At 37.9% G+C, this 19,659-nt stretch overlaps 1 protein-coding gene across 12 annotated transcripts; it reads right to left on the reverse strand.

Moving 5' to 3' along the window:
• Positions 1-259: 259 nt before the first annotated feature.
• Positions 260-10,258, reverse strand: LOC112196035 (putative disease resistance protein At3g14460). 12 transcript variants are annotated; one of them, XM_040514738.1, is made up of 12 exons: positions 5,600-10,258; positions 5,346-5,430; positions 4,976-5,176; positions 3,795-3,876; positions 3,574-3,636; positions 3,404-3,458; positions 2,565-2,732; positions 2,328-2,448; positions 2,019-2,126; positions 1,775-1,872; positions 1,513-1,662; positions 260-771 (listed from the first exon to the last, which is right to left on the reverse strand). In XM_040514738.1, exon 1 carries the CDS (start codon positions 9,414-9,416, stop codon positions 5,607-5,609), a length of 3,810 nt encoding a protein of 1,269 aa, XP_040370672.1. In that variant the 5' UTR covers positions 9,417-10,258; the 3' UTR covers positions 260-771; positions 1,513-1,662; positions 1,775-1,872; positions 2,019-2,126; positions 2,328-2,448; positions 2,565-2,732; positions 3,404-3,458; positions 3,574-3,636; positions 3,795-3,876; positions 4,976-5,176; positions 5,346-5,430; positions 5,600-5,606. The 12 variants fall into 12 exon arrangements, with proteins under 12 accessions (XP_040370672.1, XP_040370691.1, XP_040370671.1 ...); XM_040514757.1 differs by lacking the exons at positions 2,565-2,732; positions 3,404-3,458 and having other exon boundaries at positions 5,600-9,277; positions 9,369-10,258; XM_040514737.1 differs by lacking the exon at positions 3,404-3,458.
• Positions 10,259-19,659: the final 9,401 nt, after the last annotated feature.

Below are 19,659 nucleotides of genomic sequence, written 5' to 3' on the forward strand. Positions count from 1 at the left end.
AAAAAAAAAAAAAAAAAAAAGGCTATGGAAAGGTCCTTATTTTGATGGTAAAACACTCGCTTTACACCTCAAGAATGATAGAGCAACCAGATTTTATTGGTGACAAACATCTCACAATGCAGTTCATACATTTCTGAATGGAGAGAAACACGCAAAGTTAAATTATGTTGCGACCTACTAGGATCGAACTGATGAGCAAACCAACCCAGCTCACGTAAGACTGGTAAAGATTTGCATAAAAATTGGATATAAAACAAAGTAGCAAACAGAACGATAACAGAGGATTAAAATACTAGAAGCAAAGCTTGATCCATATATTATTCTATTTTGGTTACATTGATGGAGAATTGAACTACTGGTCTAGCACTCTCCTAGCCGACTTGTTTTGCATCATAAAGAGAGAAACCCGCCAAAATAAAACTGGATCAGACCCACAGAGACCGAGAGAACACAAAATTGAATCCATTATTGATGGTACAATGACAACCTTGCACAATTCACTCAGAACGTCACCGTAGCGCCAAAGTCGTCAACTCCTTTCTATTCTATTTTTACTCTCAATTAAACATACAACTGTTTGCTAAAAAAAAAAAAAAAAACATACAACTGACAAGGAACACGAAGACTTGCAAGAACACACTGAGAAATGATATCAGTATCTTTATAAACACCAAACATGCTGGGTGACATATAGAGTCTGTGATGTTATGCTCCCCCGTTAGTGCCTGATACCATAAAACACAGCCAAAGATGTATTCAGGCGTTGCTCTCCTGCAGTAAGTGGGGAAAGTAAAGGCCAAACTTAGGTTCGCATGTGAATTCTCTGATGATTGGTCAATGATACTTTGACTCAAACAGAGTGCCAAGTTAGGTTTTTTTTTTTTTTCTTGATATGAGTGCCAAGTTAGTATATAAGCGATATTACTGATCTTAGTAAAATTTTTATTTTTAAAGAAAAATCCTGCATATGTTTAGGTAAAGTAATCTAGACAACGGAAGCAATCTTTCACACTAACTACTATAAATAGACATGAACTATGGTTAAGCAGATTTTGTCTATGAAAAGATAAACAATTAGTGATTAAATAAAACTTCTGTCATATCTTCAATAAAGTAGCTCACTAGGCACGTCATAAACCACACACAAAGCACAAAAAGAAATGCAGAAGTACTCAGTTCTGAACTTCTGATTAATAAAGAAAAACAGAACATCTCAATGGAGGCACCTTAAGGGCAAATCAATAAATTGATTGGCTTTAAACTTTTTTGTACAACAAAGAATCAACTCCGTGTAGAAAAGGAGTTTTGCAAAACATTTTGTGGACTGCAATATGTACATTTCTCTTGACTCCATGTTACATAAGGACAGAGGACCTTTCAGGTTTGTTTTATGATTTGGATAGACACGCCAATAGGCAAAAACAGATGTACAAAAGACTGAGGTCTTGATATTCTACTGTGACAATGGTACTATTGCTACTGTAAACAAAAATGACAGAATATGTGACTTACCGGCAGTCGATGATTTTATGCTAGCATGACCCTCTTGTACCTCGGCTCTTGAACAGTTGCACATACATTCTTCGGCTTTTCTGTATTGAATAGCATTTTTTGACCGAGTAATTATAAATACGGCTAAGATGATGATAGTATCATGCTTTCCTGCGGTAATGAAGTGATATTTTCCACATCATTTATTTGACGTAAGCCGTCCAAAATTTCAGAAACATATGTTATTATATGATACAACAGAAAAAGGAAACGAGTAAGGAACCTGAACAACTGCACATAAATTCTTCTGCTCCAACGCCCTTTAAGAGTTCCAGTGTCCCCAACAGCTCCAGCACCCGGTTTTCATATGCAACAGACCATCTTAAGAATAATAAGAAAGGAAAAGTTAGCTTTGGATTTGCATGTGAAGTCTATATAAGTTTGTATTGATGATAATGAAGACTAAAACAATGTTAATTAGTCCGTATAATTTTTGTTGGACGAGTACAAGAAGAGAGATTGGCTACCGGAATAACACAGTGCACTGTAGCCTTAAAATAGAGAAACCAGATCTCGAGGTGGTCCATTGCCTGATGGCTTTCTCATCCTTATACAGGCAGCTGTTTCCTAGACATCTTAAAAACATCATAGAACATCCAATAAGTTGAAAATAGATAGTGGATCCTGGCAATAAACAGAAGGTGCGGTATGCCTAAGTTTGACTAGCCAGTTCATAAGTAAGAGTTTGATTATTTTACTTTCCTTTTCAAAAACTAAAATAAAATATAAAGTAGTCAAGTTTATCTGATGATGACAAGAATACTAAATGGACTCACTTGAAGATTGAATGATTGATTGGCCTAGACACTTAGATCAAAGTGGCACAGCTGTGTAATACTGTAATGATGTTTGGTTTGATGCCTTCAAGAAAATCCAAGTACAGCAAAGATCTGCAGTCTGTAGGGGGATTAAAAGATAGCAAGATAACAAAATGATTATATGTAACAGGCACAGATTTAGAATTAAGGCAATAAAATAACAAAAACAGAGGCACTGAACTTTTAATTCCTGACCTGGAATTAGAAAGATTCACAATTATCAAAACCAATGAGAAGGTAATAATTTCTATTCATTCTGAAGAAGAAGAAGCAGCAAAATCCCAAACCGGAAAAACAGGAAAGCAGTGTTACTTGTGTAACAGCTAATCCCCTTCCTCCAAATTGTTTTTAGAAACCTAGATACTGTAAAATTGAAAACATTAACAAACAGAAAGCAAAGATCTAGAAGAGATATATATCATAATATAAGGGCAGCAACATTAATATGTCAACACTGCTAAAGTAGCCATTAACTCAGTGCAATAATTTGATCGTTTTAAATTTCAAAAGCCACCACAATATCAATGTTTTTTTTTACCAAATAACAAAACATTGATTCCAGATATGATGATATCATGGTATCATCTTCAATTAACAACGTATTGTTTCCAATTTCTCTATAATGTCACCACCAGCCATCATTATTTTTGTTCTCATTTGCAGCATAAGAGAATTCGGAAACTGTGACATAATATATCACATGCCTCAACGTCATCGGTATAACATAAACAGGAGATATCTCACTGGTTTTTATTATGGTTTTTACTATCATTAAACTGTTATTACAGATCAATTCTGCTATTAGTTTTACAGAAAGCAAACTAGTATTTTGGCAGTCATTAGTTTTAACAATTTCAATTGAACATTATCATAGTCTGCATTTAAAAAGAGAAGAAAATGTCTATGAACTTTTTGGTATAGCACACAGGTTACAAAATTACTGTGCATTCCCGAATACTTACCTCGTCAAAAATAAAAATAAAAATAATAAAAAATAAATAAACAAATAAAAAAAGGCAATAAATTTTACCAACCTCTAACCAATTCCATATAAATCAAACTTTGACACCAAACTTCCTTTCATTCAAGCTGATGAAATGAACCCGAAAATTCAGCAACCAAAAAGAAAAAAGGAAAAAACCATGGACAGACACATTTCCAATTACTAAACAACAAAGAAGGTGAATCAAATTCAAAACCAAACCTTTTCTCTTTGCTTCCTGTCCAAACCCCTCCCTGTAAGAGTGTCAAAACAGCCTGCCTTTCCCTACAGAGAAAACCACAGATCAGACTGCCTAAAGACAGATAAAGAAAGATAAATACTGACTGCCCACAGCAATAATCAATGAAGAAAGAAAAGTTCGACAACATCTGAGCAAAATAAACAAACACAGAAAATTTGAAACAATAAGGAGAAAAGAAGACCTGAAATTTGCAAAACTAAGTCTCTTCGCTTCTTGAAAATGCCCCAAACTGATATAATTCTCTAACTCTCCACACTGTTTCCCTGACAATATAGAAAGCAAATTTCAGTCTTGAGAAACAAAATGAGAATCCATATTCCAAATACTTGTATAAGTACAGACATGTATGCACACTAAATATTCAATGTCCTCAAATGTACATAAATGCAGACAGATAGATATATGAACAACAAAACAGATCCCAAATCTCTAACTATCCAAAGCCAAAGTAGGTATCTAAAGATCCCAAATTTACAGCAGAAGGATCCAATTCAGATCGAATTGATGCTAGGTTTTGAAGCAGATCACATACATCCACAAAAGGCAGCAATGCAAAGAAGAAGAAAAAATACCTCAGAACTTGGACTGTGAATAATTTCAAAGACTCCAATCAATACAGTGATTTGTCATATGAAGTTAAAACGATCTGAGTGTCTGGGTGATTATCCTTCTTCAAATTCTTCAGAGTAAGATGAAGGACTCAAAATCGGTCAAACCGATGGGACAATTGGGAGATAAATCTATCAAAATTCAAAGATGAGATTCTTCAGCTTTCAACTGGGGCTGCTCTCATCTATATCTCTTTCTATCTCTCATTACGCTCTCAACTACCGAAACTGAAACAGACGGATGGATGCGGTTGCAAGCAAACAGCAGGCCAAATAGTGCGACACAGACAGCACAGCAGCTATGGGGACAAAACAGTAAGAACACTGTTCCTAAGGATTCTACTGTTCAGAAGGAGATAGGGATTTAGAGTATAGAATTTAGATGCTAATACACTATTTTTAAAAGTCCAAAGGTTGCAGTTTGTTTGGGATTTTATAGCACAGGATTTGCAAGTGAAATAAAAGGTGTGCATTCCTCTGCCCATATTTGAGTAACTCAGAGACATACATCTAGAATATACATCACAATCCATCAAATGCAAAACAATTAAAGAAAAAAAACACAATCACACACACACGCCTACACAAACTCAAGTTGGAAAGGAAAAAAAACTGCATATGAATATCACAACGATATCTCTTTGATCTTCTTGTCCTCCAGCAGAGAACACCAAATACACAAAAAGTACACTCAATCTCAATTTCACTCTATTTGTCACTGACAAGAAAGGAAATAATAGAAGATTGATTTTACCAAAAAATTTGCTCTTTTAGTTCTGAAGCCTGCTCTGTTCCCACAACCGTGCTCGAAGAAGCTGACAGAATGCATATCAGTGCACCGTAATTGGAATTACTTAAGTGGACAATACCTTGAACCAGAACTAGAAGCCCAGATCAAAATTCTTGAGGTGCTCTCATTGCAAACAACTTTCTCCACCTTTTACCTGCTGCTGCCCTGCAAAATGCAAAACAAGATTCTTGAGCAATTCATAGATAAGATTGATCGGATCGCTTAGCCAGTAAGGGTTAACATCCAGCCAGGCCACCAGAGGCCTCGAAGCTCCAAGGCAAGAAAGTGCCAGCTCGGTGTAAGGGAAGAGATTTGAAGTGGTATGAGCCAGTACCTTAATCCAGAATTAGAAGGGTGCGTGGATCAAGACTCTTGAGCTGGTCCATTGCTCAACCTTGTACTTCTTGCGGCTATATAGTCTGCAAAACATTCACAAACAGAAACTTAACAGATGAAGCATGAGCAGAGAACTTAGAGTAAGGATTGACTAGCCGCGTCATGGTGTTAGGGTTCAAGGTCTTCAATTGGCAATCAGTGCAAGTACAATGAGATACAATGAAATCGGAAAATAGGTAAAAGTTGACGTACTTGATATCTATGCCCGGAGGTCGGCTTCGGCTTCGTCATCGCAGCCTCCAACATAAACGTAAGGGATGTGAGCAATTTGTTTGGGCCAGTGTCGTGCTTTACCTGGTTGGTATTTCTTTGTGAGCAGCGGACAGCCGTCCTGGATGCGAAGCTGTGTAAGTGAAGGAGGCAGATGATCCTCTTTTTCTGGAACAATAGATGCTAGCTTTGGGCATCCAAGAATGTCAAGGGATTCAAGAGAGGTGAGTGATTGAAAAGATGATGACAGGCGCTTCAGATTTGGAAAGCCTGCAATGGTGAGTTTAATGAGAGATTTAGGGAGCAGCACATCCTTTGGAGGAAAGGACACCACATCTGGATCTACACAGTAGATAGAAAAGGTTTCAAGAGAGGTGAGTCTGCCCAAGTGGTGAAGCCCGCACTCTGAGAGAGGGCCAATTTCCAGATCAATTAGGTTGGGTGGGAAACCCTCTTCTAGAATGGATGCCAAACCTCCCCAGCATCTCAACAACAAAATCTGAAGAGAGCTGAGGTTGTCCACATAGCCTCTGGGGAGGGCTTCCAATTGAGCACAAATGCAGATAGACAAGCATATCAGGCTGGATGGCAACCCTCCGCTTGGGAAGGAAACGAGACTTCCACATTCCTCTACCCATAACATGCGAAGAGCAGAGAGATGGCAAAGCCCCTCTGGTAAGGATTTGAGATTTGCACACCTCTCTATCGTAAGAGCATCAAGACAAGTGCCCTCGTGGAATGTTTTGATTATTGACTCCAATCGTTCACAGTCACTTATTCTAACAAATTTGAGGGTTCTGGGTAGTCGGCCTCCTTTGCCTGATAAGGATGTCAAAGATGCACACTCTTTTATCTCCAACCACTCCAGACAACCCTCTAGCTCCCAAGCATCCTTCACCAATAGTTTCAAATTTTGACATTTTGCTATCTCTATTCTTCTTATGCTTGGCGGTACTTGATACCTTACGAAATATGTCAAAGAATTACACGACTCCATCTTTACATTTTCAAGACAAGGTGGCCAACCAACTTCTGGAAAAGAAATTAGATTTGAGCATCCAGTTAGCACAAGTTCCTTGAGTGCTCTTAGCTCTTGAATAAAGTGAGAGGGGGAGTCAGATATGTTGCCTCCAATAATATTAGAAATTCGAGGCTGCAGCCATCTATCCTCATTCTCCCATAAACATGTCAACTCTTCACAACCAGTAATCCGCAAATTTTGAAGCTTTGGCAATCCTCTGATGAACCCGTCTATTTCAAGTCTGAACTCTGAAATACTTGCAAGCCACATATCCTCCAATAGCTCAAACTTAACTCCACTTCTGTGCACCACCTTACAACCGCAGATGAACAGCCCACGAAGATGTTTATAATTGGCAATTGAAACCACTAACTCTTCACATGCAGCAATATACAGCTCTGATAATGAATCCATGCTCTTGGGCAACCAATCTTTCAATTTGGGGCAACCAAGGATGGAAAGCTTTTCCATGCATGGGAAAACTCGAATTTCTTCATCTCTTTTGCAAGGAAGCCACTCCTTCCAATTTTGCATGTCCTGGAACGTCATGCATTCCAACACTGGAAAAGGCAAGCTGCACTCTCCATAAAACTCAGCACCCACACTTTCAACATTGACCAGTCCTTGTATCTGAAGATTTTTCAGAAAAGGTAATTGGCCAAGAGGAGGTAAGAATCGACAGTTTTTACAATTCTCCAATTTCACAGACGTCATATCAGAGAATGAAGGATGTCCAATCCATTTTGAAAATTCGAAACCATTGTAGCCCTTGATGGTCAGCTCCTTAAGCTTTTTATGAGGTTCTAAACTGCACAGCACCTCCAACTCCTTCTCGCTTGTGCCGCTCCATTCCAATTGCAAGATTTCCAGCCCTTCCTTGTTCGTTATTTGAGCCGTCTTCGCATCCCCAACATCAATCACATTTTCCAATCTTCCAACCCTCAAGGTCCCACGAAGATGCAATGACTGTATCTCTCCAATCCCTGATGCACTACCTTTCCCCACCACAAAATTAGGCAAAGTTCGCAGATGAGTCAACCGACTTACTTTGGGAGGCATTTCTTCCAATGAAGGCATGTTTGAATTGTTGAGATGACGTAAATTAGATAAATTGCTCATGTTTGAAGGTAATGTCTTCAATTTTGAACAATTCTCTAATATTAACGTCTGTAAGTTGTAAAGCATGCATGTTGACTCAGGCAAACACGTTATTAATGTGTGAGAAAGATCAAGGTACCGTAGATGTCTCAACTTACCTACGGAATTTGGCACCTCGGTCAGTTTATAGCCATTGAAGGAGAGCACCCGCAAGTATTTCAATTGTGGCAATAAATCAGAAGTAGCATAACGAGTCAGATAATTCTCATAACCACCGGAAACGGGAAGTGGTAGGAAAGTCCGCAAGCCTTTTGCTTCAGAAAATGTCTCAAATCTTTTTTCCCCATCAAACTTAGCAGAAATGTAACTCAGATGACGAGTGTTCGGAGAACATCTACCATGCAGTTTATCCTCCAATCTGCAAAATGTGTCTCCAGCAGCCCATCGTGCCAAATCACCAACAAGGTCATGCATTACAAAGCACAAACTGTTTTTGCCCGAGGTTTGAAATAATGACCGAGACAATAGCTCCCCAAAATATTCGTCACCGATATCTTCCATTACTTTAGTCCCTTTTGGTTGCTCAAGAAAACCCTCTGCCATCCACAGAAGGATTAATTGGGTTTTCCCAAATTCATAGTCATTGGGAAGTATTGAGCAATAGGCAAAGCACCTCTTCAAAGGTGAAGGGAGATAATGATAACTCAATCTCAGTACTGGGAGTATCTTACTCCTATCTGACATACTCCATAATTTGTCATTCAGTATTTCCTCCCACTTGCCAGTTTCTTCACAACGTAAAACACCACCAAGAGTTTTTGCAGCCAATGGCAATCCATTGCAATTCGTAACAATTTTCTCCTTAAGCAACTCAAAATTCGGTGGCCTGTCATTGCTAACATGCTGCTCAAATACTTGCAAACAACTTTCATCTGATAGAGTCTTTAAATGATAAACATCACCGGCTGGGGCTCCCATCAATATTGCAACTTTTTCGTCACGTGTTGTCACCATTACCTTACTTCCCTTGGCTCCGCCACGGAGGGGAGCTTGCAGTTTTGTCCATGAATCATAATCACATGTGCTCCAGACATCATCTAAAACAATCAAAAACCTTTTACCATCAATCTTCTTGCTCAGATTATCTTGAAGTCGACTGAACTCATCCATATCACAGGGCCGAGATGTAACTTCCTTAAAAATAGCTCTCGTCACCGTTTGAAGATCAAAGTTATCGGATACTGAAACCCAGATCTTGAGATCAAACTGTTTCATTGCAACTACATCATTGAAGACTCGTCCCGCAAGCGTTGTCTTGCCGAGTCCACCCATACCAACAATGGCAACAACTTGATAATTTGTGGGAGAAGAAGGATCAGCATTTCTGGACAACAATTCCACAATCTTTCCTGCGTCTTCATCTCTCCCAACCACAGATCCATCCAACACATATGAACTTGGTGTCCTGTGCGATGATGATGTTGAAGTAGGGGTATGCTCAATATATTTCAAACCGAGTTTCTCTTTCCGGTCAAATATGTCTTGCAAGCGTTTAGCAATGTCGTCTATTTCAGAGTTCATATTGAAGTTGAATTTAACTTTGTGAGGAACTTTGGTAAAGAAGCCTCGTACCTTGCTTGTGCCAGTTTGGTGAAGCTTGAGCTGCTCGCGTTCTAACATCTCATTAGAAAAGGTGTTGAGTAGATCGTCGATATCGTAAGCCAAGTGTCTGAGGTCATTTAGCCACAGATCCACTGCCTTGCTCGTCAGCTGCTTCTCCTCCGCATCGTAAAGCACCGCTGCAATTGCGGACAGTGTTCCCTTCCATTTCTGCAGCTCTTTGCCAACTCCTCCCAAGCTTCCAAAGTAGCCAAGGATCTCCCCAGGCGTAACCTGTCCAGCAGCAACTGAAGGAATGCCGCAAGAAAGATCTCTCCCACCGCCATAGTTATTAGTTTCAGGAAGATAACAGAGGAGCAAGCAAAGCAATTAAAACAAGCGCAGATCGAATTGTTTTGTGAAAGCTTTGCAATGTTGAAGATTCAAGAATAGGTAACATCATATTCTTGTTGTTTTGTGTTAGATCGGTCATGTGATGACAAAAACAACGAGAGAAACGCACTGGCACTGGCAGTCATTTAAGACTTGATCGATCAAATCATTATATTATGCATTATTGTACATGACAGGGTAATCTAGGAATCTTTCGTACTTGATTTTAGTCTTTTAAGACTCCAACTTGCATGATAAGAATAATTTAGTCCCTCACCCAACATCATCAATAATGCAGCAAAGCCAATGAAGCAAAGAAGGATAAGAAGCATGTGGGCCACATATCTTATCTGTACACCCAGACCCCTTTACTGTTTTGCAGATTAATTATATCTTATCTGTAGCCCAAGCCCCAAGGGGACAGAGATTGGTTGGATCCCAGATCAAGTCTCAATACTTAATATATGTTTCTACATGAACCAAGTAATATTTCTTTACAACAGAAATAAATAGATTAAATGATACATGAAGATGAACTTTGTATCAAGTTCAAGCAAACCGCCACCATACTCTGAAAATAGTGACAATCTTCTGTTCAGGCACTACTCTAATCAACTGCAAAAGGATCAATAAAGTAGAAAAGAATAAATCACAATATTGAAGGAAACGTCTTCCGTGCTCCGAGCTTGCGGTGCTCGAAATTTTGGGGTCCACCTACGTGATTTTCACGTGACTGTTTATTAAAACAAAATGCATATAGTAAAGGTTTAGCCGGTTAGTCGGTTCCCAGTTCCAAGTTTTACAGAGACTGGCCATTCTTCCAAACTCATTTTCAGAGACTGGATTTTGTGGGTGAATTGATTTATGAATTTATCTAGGTAGAAATGGATCTTGAATTGAGTTCTTTTGGGAGTGTTCATCACCATGCTCCTCACCGTCCATTCTTCCAAACTCATTTTCACCGTCAGCTGCAGAATTCAGCCGGGATTTGACCGACTCAATCACTCTGATCTTGAATTTTCACACCAAATTCAATTCCCTATTCAATATTTGACCTGCAGATCGAATTTCGAACAGGCAGAGGGAGAGAGAAAATTAAACGTAGATCGATGCTGCCAAGCTTGTTTAATCAACATTAGTTTGATTCATCCGTTGTCCATGATCTCCGATGATGCTCTGGGTCCTTTCATTTAGAGCAAACTTTTTCTCGTTTTCTATTATAGTGTTTCTGGGTTTCTTTTTTCCTTTTTTTTTTTTTATGGTTGCAAAATGTGCTTCTAATTGCTTGCAGAAATTACTAAACATTTAGTGCGTTACCGATGCTTGAGAATTGGTGCGCTTCCCCGAGCAAGAATCCACACGAGTTTTCACTTCTCCTTCATCTGATAAAGATCAAAGAAAATCAACGTAAATTTATTTACTAACACTCACACACGTATGTGTAATTCCCAGTAAAAAATTTGCAGACATTTTCACTTAAAACATAAAGCTTGATGATGAAGACCATTGATCTTACAGATCACTCTTAATATATAGTTTCTGAAAAATTTTAGTCAATTTTAAAACCATGGAACTATTTGACCCAATTTTACCACTTTAGTTCTACAACTATTCTACGGTTTCTACCCGACACTCTAATGTTTCGCCATTTTGGATGGAGAGAGAGAGAGAGTCAGAGATATCTAATTACTTGGATTACATACTTGAGTAGGGAGTAGTTTATGACCTCCCTCTCGAGTTCCCCAAAAAATAATAATAAATAAAAATAAAAATCTTGCTCTTTATCTTACTTCTCCAAACCATTTGTTGTTTCTAAAATCTCAGTTAGTAATGTTACTCTTTTAATAGATATTCGTAAAAGAGTGGTGTTAGAGACACCAAAATATTATACCAAATTTCAATCTCAAATGATGTGGCATTGCCACCTCAATCATAGTGAATTCCAACATGTAATTATGTCAATTAATTTTCATTTATATAGTTTCCATTATATAAGCAATTACTTAATATTATATTAAATGAGAAAAATAATGTTTCTCTGCAATCCCAAAAATTGATCTTCAAATACCAGGGATATTCTTATATACCACCTGTCATCATCATCCTCATCTCATGCTGCACTAAAATTTGGAACTTAAGGGACGAAAAATCATCTAGGATTTGAATAAATAAATGGTCTTGCGTATGAAAATCCAAAATAAAAAAGATGATTATGAATATAGCAACCACAAGGCATAAATTGGCTTTGTAAATCATAATCACAAAGAATTATGATGAAAAACTGTGAGTTAGCTCTTAATAAAATATTAAGAAAGATACAAATCAATACAAAAGTTAATTTAACCAACTTGTTTTGAAATTTGAATCCACTAGATTGGTTCAAGAAATTAAAAGAGAGAACAACAAATTTACTTATTCTTCTTCTTCTTCTTCTTCTTCTTCTTCTTTTTTTATTTTTTTTATTTTTTATTTTTTACAATAGAACAAAGAATTTACTAGTTGTGGATAGATGGCTGCGACATATGGAGGATGAGTTTTGCATTTTTTAGGGTTTATCAAGAAATGAGTTTGCGCGCTTGTTGGATTGATTAACTTCACCGCATTTTCTTCTTCCATTTTTTAATATCTTAGAGATAAATAAACTAATTTAAATACATATTCTAAATATATATAAAAAATGACAGCTTGAATATTTTGAGGTTCATTAGGGCTGATGTGGTCAATGCCATGTCATTTGGGATGGTTTTTTTGTATGAAATTTTGGGATCCAAAGCATTTTCCTTCGTAAAATAGATTAAAGAGTTACTTAAGAGAAAAAATAAAATAAACCATTATAATTTAGAACTTTGGGTCTATTGCAAAGGAATAAGTCTTTACACACTGACTATTGGATGTGAAAATTAATTACATTATTGTAGGCTTTCTGTCCAAATAGATCCAATTTGGTATATGTTTTGACCACGATCCCCTAGGTCAACCGAAAGCCTTTATAGTCATATTTTTATTAACTAGACACTTCAAGGGGCAAGATCGTTTAACGGATACAAGGCTTAAAAAAATGACTGTTGGATGTGAGTAGTACATAATTTTAGGCTTCTAGTGCAAAACTAATTTGATTTCATATATGTTTCGAACCCGATTCCCTAGGTCAACCAAATAAGGCTTTATAATCCTATTTTTCTTAACTACACCCTTCAAAAGACAAGACCATTAATGGAAATAATGGATATGAGAATTACATTATTTTAGACTTCCGATCAAGATCCAATTTCATATATGTTTCAACCACATTTATAACCATGCCCTTCAATTGGCAAGACCGTCAACAGAAACAAGGCTTGGGACACTGACTATTGTAAGAATTACATTATTTTCAATTTCGATTTTTTGGATCGCACAAAATTCTTATATGTCTACTAATGGCTATAACTAAATTATTAGTTGTAATGAAAAGTATACCTTCCATGAGCACCAATGTGTAGGAAATAGAGTTTATCAAAATTGACCGTGGGATGTTATCATGATAAGAAGAAATGATCATGGTCAAAATTTCAGCTATTTTCGTCGTCGTTTGGGTCTCGATCTAGTAGGTCAACCCTAAACCTTAAATACCACATAAAGCTAATATGCTCATAACCACTCACTCGTAACTTATTTTTTTCGATCTATTAGCTATCACGCTCTCGTGTGTAGAAGCTATATCAAATAATGTAAAAATTTTAAAAATTTTATCTCCTCAATGGTCGGCTCCCCTTAGGGAAGTAGAAATATTGAAAGAGTTGATCGGTTTATTTCATGTCAAAGTGACGGCGGATTGGGTTTTTTTTTTTACACAATTCCTATTAATACACTATAAATAGATGGGTAATATTAAATTTATTAATTTTTAATTTTAATTTTAATTTTTTAGATCACACAAAATTCTTATATGTCCACTAATGTGGTATAACTAGCTTATTAGTTGCAATGAAAAGTATACATTCCGAGTAACAATGTGTAGGAAGTAGACTTTATCAAAATTAACCGTAGGATGTTATCATGATAAGAAGAAATGATTATGGTAAAAATTTCAGCTATTTTCGTCGTCATTTGGGTCTCGATCTAGTAGGTCAACCCTAACCCTTAAATACTACATGAAACTAATATGCTCATAACCGCTCACTCGTAACTTATTTTTTCGATTTGTAAACTTTGACGCTCTCTTGGTTAGAAGCTATATCAACTAATATAAAAATTTATGGAATTTTATCTCCTCAAGGGTTGGCTCCCCTTAGGGAAGTAGAAGAATTTAAAGGGTTGACCGGTTCATTTCATGTCGAAATAACGGCAAATCGGGTTAATTTTTTTACACAATTCCTATTAATACTCTATAAATAGATGGGTAATGTCAAATTTATCGATTTCCAATTTCAAATTTTTGGATCGCACAAAATTCTTATATGTCTGCTAATGTGGTATAACTAGTTTATTAGTTGTAATGAAAATTATACATTCCATGAGTAACAATGTGTAGGAAATAGACTTTATCAAAATCGACCGTAGGATGTTATCATGATAAGAAAAAATGATTATGTTCAAAATTTCATCTATTTTCGTCGCCTTTTGGGTCTTGATCTAGTAGGTCAACCCTAAACCTTAAATATTACATAAAACTAATATGCTCATAACCGCTCACTCATAATTTATTTTTTTGATCTGTCAACTCTCACTCTCTCATGGGTAGGAGCTATATCGACTAATGTAAAAATTTCCTGAATTTTATCTTCTCAAGGGTCGGCTCCCTTTAGGGAAGTAGGAGCGTTTAAAGGGTTGACCGGTTAATTTCATGTCGAAATAACGAAAGATCAGGTTAATTTGTTTACACAATAAATTGAAAGATCAGGTTAATTTGTTTACACAATACATATTAGTACACTATAAATAGATGGGTAAAGTCAAATTTATTGATTTCCAATTTCGATTATTTAGACTGCACAAAATCCTTATATGTCTACTAATGTAGTCTAACTAGTTTATTAGTTGTATAGAAAAGTATACCTTCTATGAGCAACAACGTGGAGGGTTAATCAAAATCGACCGTTGGATATTGTCATGATTAGAAGAAATAGTTATGGTCAAAATTTCAGCTATTTTTGTCATCATTTGGATCTCGATCTAGTAGGTCAACCTTAAACCCTAAATACCACCTAAAACTAATATGCACATAACCACTCATTCCCAACTTATTTTTTCGATCTGTCAGCTCTCACACTCTCGTGAGTATGAGCTAAATCAACCAATGTAAAAATTTAGAAATTTTTATCCTCTCATGGTTCGGCTTCCCTTGGGGAAGTATAAGTGCATAATCGGTTGACCAAATGGATCGAAGTAAAAATAATAACGAAAATGGCTGAATTTTTTACAACATGCATAAAATATTCCAATCCTCATATCCTACGGTCGGTTTTCCCAAATTCATATATCTTGATGGGGTTGCTCTTTGAGGAATTTGATATATAAATATAGGGTTATAAAGGTAACTATATTTGACCAAGTGGATCAAAGTTGAAACGAATACGAAATTGGCTAAATTTTTTAAAACAACCATGAAATATTCCAATTTTCCCATCCAATGGTCAGTTTCTCTAAATTCATTTTTCACCTTGTCATCGCTTTTGATTGATCCACATCATATGCAATTTACAAGTTATTCACCATTAGTATGCAGTTAGGCACGTTAAAGTGGAATAAATGTGTAAGGTGGTATCAAATATTACTACTAAGGTAATGTCAAATACAAGGTTACATATTACTACTTGAAAAAATTTAAGGAGTGTTAAAGTGGAATTATTATGAATCGAGTCTATGGTCTCGGTGATTATTTAAAGAATTCGGTAATATTTTCTGAATTTTTCTTGACGCGAAATCTTCAATTTATGGATTCAATTAAAAAAGTATGGGACGAGATGAGTCCGTGAGAATTTTGGAAAAAAAATTTCGGATACCGGAGCTATTTATTACAATTTTTGCAAAGTTTTAGAATTAGAAATTAAAAAAAGAAAATTATCGTAGTGCAATGTTAACCGTTGATAAACCCACCGCTTGATCTCTGCCATTGATCAAAATTTAATTAAAGGGTATAAATACCCCATTTAGATCGAAGGGGCCAGAAGCACTGGGCCTCTCGACCCGTTACCAGCAAAGCGACGACAGTGAGCCGAAGGTATCTCCGCCTCCAGGCCATGTTGTACCGGTCCCATCGAACTTGCCCTCCCCATCACCGACGTCCCTGTGGTCTTGGTTTATGCATTGGTCGAGTTTGGATGTGGAATCGCCGGCCGAAAGCTTCTGCAGCTCCGGCGGTTCATCGATTCAGTTTTTCGGCGACTCGATCACCGTTGGCGGTGCTGCTGTGCTCTGGTAGCAGCCAGGCTTCTTCTATTTCTTTAATTTTCATAGATACACCAAGCGAATTAAATTGAAACAAGTAGAAAAGTCCCATCAGTAATTTCACTCTAAACATCTGTTTCCCCTATCTGCAACTCTTTGCATTCTCATACCCAAAAAAACTTTTCTCATTCAAACTTTCTCCTCAAAATCAAAACCAAAAATTATTTCCTTGTAATTTGTTCTGCTATCTTTGGCTCAATCAGATCCAATTTGTATACCGGGTCTGTGTCCCCCTCTTCATGAGGAGAATGCCTAATACAAATCGAGTTGTTAAATCATTTGAGTTCTTCTGTTAGAGTTGCAGCATGTTTCTTTTTTGTTGATCTTATTTCATCTTCTGTTAGATCTATATAAAATTAATTCAATTTGTTGGTCTTATTTAATAAAAAGCATGTTTCAGTTTTAGAGAAACTGAATTTGGGAGGAATTTGCTGTATATTCTCATTGATAATAGGGGCCTCTTTATATAGAGGATTACAATGCATAGAATCTCAATCATACAAGGAAAGTAATTCTACATTGATTAGGATTCTAGATCCTTCTAATTAAATCCTATTACCACTAGGTCAAGTAACCTAGAGTTTGGGCTAAACACAAATTAGGTTTTCCTTGAACACTCCCCCTTGTGTTGCCCAAACGCGATGCTTCTCTCGTTGCCTGGTTAAAAACCTTGCCGAGTAACAAAACCCAGTGGGACAAAAATAACCTCGGTCGAAGGGGAAAAAGAGCACAACACACCCTTCACGATTCGAGACGAACATGTAGACATCTCCCCCTGATGACTACGATCATGGGAGTTCAGATAATTTCTGCAAGCCAATTCTTGCCACATGTTTCTCGAACGTGGATTTGGGCAAGTCTGCCTCACTGTCCTCAGATCGAACCTAGTTCACTTTGATCTCGAGGAGTGTCTGTTGTTGCTGATTATGCTTGGTGTTGTCGCTTTTGATGTAGCCTTACCTCATTTGTTCAAAACAAGTAGCATTATCCTAAATGCTCATAGGCTTATCTGTGGTAGACTTCAAACCACAATTGTTTGAACATGCATATTTATGGATCAAATCCATATACATTCACGAACCACTTCGTGAAGAGCAATGATCTCTGCATTGTTCGAAGATATAGCGACTAGGGTCTATTATGTAGACCTCCAAGATGTCACGGTCTTTTCCCATGGTGAACACTTAACCGGATTGGGGATGACCATTGTGTGGGTCAGAGAGATACCCAACATCAGCAAAACCTTCCAAAACACATGTCATTTTGGGATGGGGACAATGGACGCAGGCCAGTGTTGGCGGCGTACCTGGTGTGTGATGGGTCCGAATCCATCATCTCTTTGTAGGGATAGAACAAGCCCATATCATTCATACATCTCAAGTATCGAAAGATATCTTTTACACCAATCCAATGGCGTCGCGTTGGCGCAGAGCTATATCTAGCTAACCAGTTCACAACATAGGAGATGTCCGGTCTTGTGCATTGAGATAAGTACAATAATGCGCCTATTGTACTAAGTAAGGCACTTCTGCCTCTAGCACATCTTCGTCATCATCCTTTTGACGAAGAGGATCCTTTTCAGGATCAAGACTACAGACGATCATGGGGGTGTTTGAAGGCTTGACCTTGTCAAAAATGCCTAAGCATCTATCGACACGATGCTTAAGTTCCAAACAGAGACATAATCGTGTTCTCCCAAAATCCTTCATCTCAAACTCGGATTTCAAGTGTTCAGCGGTTTCCCTTAACTCTTTAAGGGCTTCTAATGAAGATCATGTCCAACATGAACCACGATAGAATCTGAAACTTTTCATAGAAATGCGTGGTCCCTTCCCAATTAAGTAGTCACTTTAGTGAGCGTTTCCACCTCTTTGTAAACGCGCTCCATGGTCTAGAGCCACTTGACTTGGGTAAATGAAGTTCGCCATGAACCTTCATGTATATTCCGTATCTAGATCCCTATAGAGATACGTAGTGACCATATTTGTAAGCTGCATGTTCAGTTATTCGGAAACTACCAAACTGACAGGGTAGTGGAGTGCAATGACATCCATTACGAGAGAATATGTCTCATCGTAGTCGATTCCAGAGCGTTTTGTGAGAAGCCTTGCGCCATAAGGCGAGATTACCATCTCTTTTTCTCACTACGCTTTCTAACGAAGACCCATTAGTCAACAGGTTTTATATTATGAGGTGTTGGCATCTCTAGCTTGAAAATCTTCCTCTTCGTTAGAGAATCCATCTTAACCTGGATCGCATCTTTCCATTTATGCCAAAAAACTCTCTACGTTGGCATTCATTCATCAACGGAGCGTGGTTCGATATCATCTAACTCAAAAACTCATGCGCAACAAAATACGCAACTACATCATCAATTCTGATGGAGTTTCTATCCCACGTCTCATGTACACTAGTGTAAGTTTCATAGAGCTCTATATTCTCAGGAATAGGTTTTGACGTTGAGGCGTCCCCTAACGATAACCATAACATGGAAGATTCTCATGAGACGGATTTTGAGTCTTGATGATCAAAGGATTGGAATGTGCCAAAGTATTCTTCGAAACCACGGGCCTCTCCACGCATCCTAGCTGGGGCCATGGCCTGTAACGCCAAAGTGCCACTCTCTTTGGCATTGGCGCCATGCCTACCTCCGTGTAGGGTGGCGCTACGTCCTCTCGTAGGGACGTCCTTCCTTGCATGTATGTTTGCAGCATATTTGTGTGATCTCGTCACTTTAATAGGGATCAAGATGAGACATAGTGGGGACAGACTACGACAATTCATGTCGTTCCTATTGAACATTCGTGTTCTTATCTCCCCCTAACGACGGGAAGACTGTCTCATCAAAATGACAACCCGCAAATCTAGCGATAAAGAGATCGCCTTGCAAAGGCATTAAGTGGCGGACGAGTGTTGGAGTCCCAAATCCAACGTAGTTGCCCATTCGTCTGTAAGGACCCATCATAGAGCGCTGTGGCGGTGCAATTGGCACATAAACGGCTCACTCAAATGTGCGTAAGTACAAAATACGTGTACCGAGTCACTAGCTGTAACGCAGAGGTACATTGAGTGGCGGTAGGTCCTAGACGAATTAGCATGGCTGCATGCGATATCGCATCACCCCAAGCGGATGTAAGAAGATTGGTGCGCATTACCAATGTTCGGACTACCATCGTAGTCGTGTCCGCGAGACCAATTGGGTGTGTACATGGGAATGTGATGTCCAACATCAAGCCCATTGCAATATCCATCAAAAGTCTTCGATGTAAACTCACTAGCGTAGTCAAATCCAATTGACTGAATAGGATGATTTGGGGAGTGAGCCCATTGTCATATGATATGTGCTAGGAGTGTAGCATAAGCAGCATTTATAGGTGGACAATGGTACAACACGTGACCAGCGTGTTTGCGTGTCAACCAACATCATAAAATATTTAAGCGTCCGCAAGTTGGTTGAATCAATCCACAAAATCCCTACGGATTCTTTGTAAGAACAGAATGA

The sequence above is a fragment of the Rosa chinensis genome, chromosome 1 (assembly GCF_002994745.2).
Source record: "Rosa chinensis cultivar Old Blush chromosome 1, RchiOBHm-V2, whole genome shotgun sequence".
In the NCBI taxonomy this organism is placed as follows: Eukaryota; Viridiplantae; Streptophyta; class Magnoliopsida; order Rosales; family Rosaceae; genus Rosa; species Rosa chinensis.

What these genes read in the sequence shown, in the direction of transcription:
- LOC112196035 (XM_040514753.1), bottom strand. Translation starts at nt 9,416, where the DNA reads ATGTTAGAACGCGAGCAGCTCAAGCTTCACCAAACTGGCACAAGCAAG.